This window comes from Sycon ciliatum, chromosome 8 (assembly GCF_964019385.1).
Source record: "Sycon ciliatum chromosome 8, ocSycCili1.1, whole genome shotgun sequence".
Lineage (NCBI taxonomy): Eukaryota > Metazoa > Porifera > Calcarea > Leucosolenida > Sycettidae > Sycon > Sycon ciliatum.
The window spans coordinates 6,738,264-6,743,115 of NC_088650.1; the positions used below are offsets into that span (position 1 = coordinate 6,738,264).

The window sequence follows — 4,852 nt, forward strand, 5'->3', positions numbered from 1 at the left end:
AGTACAGAACTGTAGTGTTGTACTTCTACTACACGTACTACTAGTACTACATGATTGTACTACTGTACTAGTTCTGGGCCTCCTGGACTGGAGTCTACACTACATGTATACAGCGTGACGGTTGCCGAGAGGCGTCAGCCCTGCACCATCCCGGACTCCCTCTACTAGCACTGTACATAGGTAAAAGACTTTCAAAGTCGTCCCCCCAGGTAGTGACTAGTACGTGCTCCCAGTTCTAGTCAGTTTTTCGTTCGGTGGAACCATGTCCTCAGTAGTGCAGTGCGGTGGTTGTGGATCGTCCACGACCACTCTAAAGTTTGTTTCATGTTTGCACGCACTGTGTGTGTCGTGCCTGCAGAACAGCGTGGGATTTGATGGCTGCATAAAATGCCCTCAATGTTCGTCCAGAACGCAGGTGAATTTCGGCTTCCATCCATTACGATCTCTTCCAAATGTGGTCCAAGAAAGAGATACAGTTAATGGAGCGGTTGGTCAACTGCAGCGAAGTCCAGTTTCCCCAACGATGGTTACGTGCGATGAGTGCTGGGATGATACAGCGGCTACAGTAGTTTGCGAGATTTGCGACGTAAAATTCTGTGAGTACCATGGCACTGGCCACCTGCGATCAAAATCAGGCAAAGGCCATACTATCAACCCACTGTCTGCGGCATCCATCGCGGAGACTGAGTCAACAAGCAGTGGCAGCAGCAGTGGCAGAGTGGCCCAGCATAGATGTGGTCTGCACATGAATGAAGTGCTGAACCAGTTTTGCTTGGATTGCAATCAGCTATTGTGTACGCAGTGCATACATACTGGAGCACACAGACATACTGAGCACAAGGTGATGGATATTGCCAGTGCTGCACAAAACACTCGTGACACACTTTCCACCAAGCTGAGCAGTTGTACATCAGAATGTGATGGTGTTGTCAGCAGTGCCATAGAGACCGTCGAGAAGAGCATTCGAATGGTACACAGTCAAACAGAGTATGCTTCAGAGAAGGTATCTAGTTTCTTCAAGCCTCTGATGGAGGCTGTGAAGAAACGAGAGGACTCTCTTCTAGCCGATCTGGATCAGCTGAGGTTGAAGAAACTGGAACCTCTGGAGAAGCAACTACACCAACTTCAGGAGTGTGTGTCGAAAGGAGAGAGTATTGCCAGCATTCTGCAGTCGTTTGAGGATGATATTGAGCTTCTCCGCGTGTGGTCTTGGGTGGATGCATCTATCAGCAAGACCATGAAAACTGCAGAGAAGGAGAAAGAGCCATGTGCCACCAGTGGCATTGTGTTTGGCATGACGGACACCACGTCACTACTCAATGACATCAGCAAGACGGGAGCTGTGCTGGATGTTGCTGATGGTACATTGAAGTGCCCAGATGAAGCTCTTGTCAATGAGCATCCAGACATCTCTATACAGCTACCAGACAGTGCCGTCTCAAGTATCTCGGAACAAGAACAACTGAACAACATTGGACTGGAGATATCCATATCTGGTGTGGATGAGAACACAACTAACGTGTGCACGCAGCTTACACCTGCTACCGGACAAATACAGACCCTACATACTGCGTTGCAAACTGGCCACTACAACATTTCAGCCAAGATTGGCTGTGTCCATCTGAAAGGTAGTCCACAGAAGCTGGTGGTGTCGGCGGCTCCAACGTTTGATGGAAATCGCAGTGCTAGTTCTCTGAGTATCAGCCATGATGGTCACTCGCTGAGTAAGACCAGTGCCGGTGGTAGTTGGTTATCATCATGTACCACACCCATGGTCACTTGCACTGGGAGCAGTACACTAAAGGTGATGATTGACCAGACGCAGGATGGTAGCATATTGCTATCGGCCTGTTCATCCACTAGTCCAAATCTGTACAATTACCAGCAAGACAAGGCACAGTGTTTTGGTTGGTATGGCCATTTGCCTAGTGCCCATCACACCGGAACAGCCCTTGCTCAACGGTGGCAAACTGGTGACGTCATTCATCTCACAGTTGACCATGATCGTCACACTCTCACAGGTAGACACGAGAGAACGGGCGTCAAAGAAATCATCCGGAACGTCACAGGTAACCTGTACGGGATTGTGACATTGTACCATGAGGGAGACAAAATTACTCTGATTTGACATGTTTGCTTAAAAAATTTCGCTTTTCTTTAGACAACGTTGAGTTAGCTAACTTGAATATTATTTCTTATTTTGTCTTATCAGCAATATGACTAGCATTGTACCGGTACCTCTATAGCCATCAACACCAAAGTCAGCAGCCATCAGCATCAGTGTCAGTATCAACATCAGTGCTGTCAGCTTCTCCCAATGCATAGTGCTTCCAGGTACAGTTACATGAGCATGTTCATTTTACACAAGGAAGTTGTTTGCTCCCACCCTGGAGCTAGCGTCCCCCCCCCCCACCTTATCCTTATCAAATTTACACAAAAATTATCGCCAAGGTCGCTACCACTATTTCGTTACTTTATTTTCGTATGTACATTAAAATGATAGTTGTATCTCTGGATGGTTCCTCCGTGTACATATGTTTCTACTATCAACTTTGTGAAGTGACGTCACGGTGTCGTACATGTGACAATCTTGGCCTTGGCAATACATGTAGATGCATAACACATCCCAACACCATAATCATTTCAAACAATAGCCTTTGTTCTGTCTTCCGTGAAAGGCTGCAAGTGATTCATATTGCATGACAACAGTGGTACTATGGGCATAGTTGTTGTTGTTGTTGTTGTTGTTGTTGTTGTTGTTGTTGTTGTTGTTGTTGTTGTTGTTGTTGTTGTTGTTGTTGTTGTTGTTGAAAATGTATTTTGTATGGCAGACCAAACGGGCAATGATGACCAATATTGTGATGGAGATTAAGTAACGGCCAAAACCAGTTATCAGCTTCAAAACGATGCTTGTTTGTTTGTACACCCGCACTAGGCACCGGCGGATTATGCCTTTCATACTTCAAAAAAAGAAGTAAGTATTTGCGTAATTTGGTGGTTGAAAATTTGGAGCATAATTTAGCATCCTTTCGGAGCTAGGAGCATAACCATGATAACTACAAAATAATAATATAATAAATCTTTATATCAGGATTACCGAAAGGCTGACGCCTATGGGGGGTCTCATGTACATGTACATGTATGTACAATGAACATTGGAGTTTAGGGGTGTGCGAGTAATGTTCGAAAAGGTGGCGGATTCTGCTCGAAAAGCAGTGAAAATGGCAGAACCATACAAACTTTATGGTGGGCAATTCCTCAAATTCTGCCGCCCATTTCTTTATCCACATACCAAACATGCATGAAACTTACCAGAAAAAGTACCGAATTCTGCCAATTTTTCTGCCGGCATTATCCGCTTCTGCCTATTGGAGTTGGGAAAGGAGAAAGTTGTCAAAGTGAGTTCGGAAAAGAACGATGCTGTACAAAAGATACAGTGAAAGAAAAATCAGTATAAATCAATGATTGCACATCAAAGATGCCAGTGCAGTCGAGCTGATACACGATTCCGTAAATCTGTACCTGACCACATAGGGTACCCTGTAAAAAAGGCCTTAGGCCTGTGGGGATTGCCCTATTCAAAATCAGAAAGTGCGATAACAGGGCAAAAACTGACATGTTACTGTGGCCTTCAACGACCTGAGACCAAGCTCTCACACACCTCTAGTGCGCAAACCAACAGCCTTCCAGCTTGGAAGGTTCAAGGTTATGGTAAGACCAATGAGGGGAAGGTGACCCCAGCGAAAATGTGCATAAGCTAAGTCCCAAGGCAACAAAGAATGCCGACTGTTACAGGACCATGACGGGACCAGTTCATAAGATGACAATGTGGTCTAACTACAATTCGAAGCAGCAAAGCAACACAGCACCCAACTTGGGTGGATCAGCAGTATCAGAGATAATTAACAGGGGGTAGCTTTGCGAAAACGAATTGTACAAAACCGGACGCCAATATCTAGGTACTCGCTTAACTCCTCATGCATGACATTCTTTGTTGCCGTGGGACTTAGCTTCTGCACATTTTCGCTGCGGTCACCTTCCCCTCATTGGACCTTGAACCTTCCAAGCTAGAAGGCTGTTGGTTTGCGCACTGGAGGTGTGTGAGAGCTAGGTCTCAGGTCGGTTAATGTCACAGTAACATGTCAGTTGTGTGCCCTGTTATCGCACTTTCTGACTGCTTATTATCTTGTTATAGTCGTGGATAGTTGCATCATAACTCGTTTCCATGTGATTTCTTCTATTTTAAAGGGGAAGTTAAGGCAAAAATTAAAATTTCACCAGTTGTAGTCTTCGGGGTGCTGAGTCGAATGGTCGTGGTCCGAGGAAGCTGAGACGCTCTCTTCCTACTTGAATCCCAATCGAACTCGCGCACTTCCACCGAAACTGGGTGACTGCGCCCTACTAGATGGGGATTTGTATGCAAAATGTCACTAAAAGCGCCATTTCGTTCTTATAAAAGCACGGATGACCGCGATTGGCCCATATGTTGTAGTCTTTTGGACGCTGAGTCGACTGGTTTTGGTCCGAAAAGGCTGCGATGCGGCGTTCCTCCTTTATTCCCAATCGAACATGGTTGAAGAAGCGGTCACGTGCTCCTGCGTACACCAGTCACCTGGTCACCGTGCCTGCAGGGTACAACTTACTAGCCTGTTTGACCTTTTTTGGGTGCAGTCCTGTCACTCGAGTTGAACTCGAGTTGAACCTTGGTGTGAAAGTTGCCACCTGCTGGCGTGGTGACCAGGTGATTTGGGCACCCAGGAGCACGTGACCGCTTCTTCAACCATGTTCGATTGGGAATAAAGGAGGAACGCTGCATCGCAGCCTTTTCGGACCAAAACCAGTCGACTCAGCG

At 46.2% G+C, this 4,852-nt stretch overlaps 1 protein-coding gene across 1 annotated transcript; it reads left to right on the forward strand.

The window, feature by feature from the left end:
• Positions 1-523: 523 nt before the first annotated feature.
• Positions 524-2,128, forward strand: LOC135823518 (uncharacterized). The gene has a single exon (XM_065336361.1). It carries the CDS (start codon positions 524-526, stop codon positions 2,126-2,128), a length of 1,605 nt encoding a protein of 534 aa, XP_065192433.1.
• Positions 2,129-4,852: the final 2,724 nt, after the last annotated feature.

What these genes read in the sequence shown, in the direction of transcription:
- LOC135823518 (XM_065336361.1), top strand. Translation starts at nt 524, where the DNA reads ATGGTTACGTGCGATGAGTGCTGGGATGATACAGCGGCTACAGTAGTT.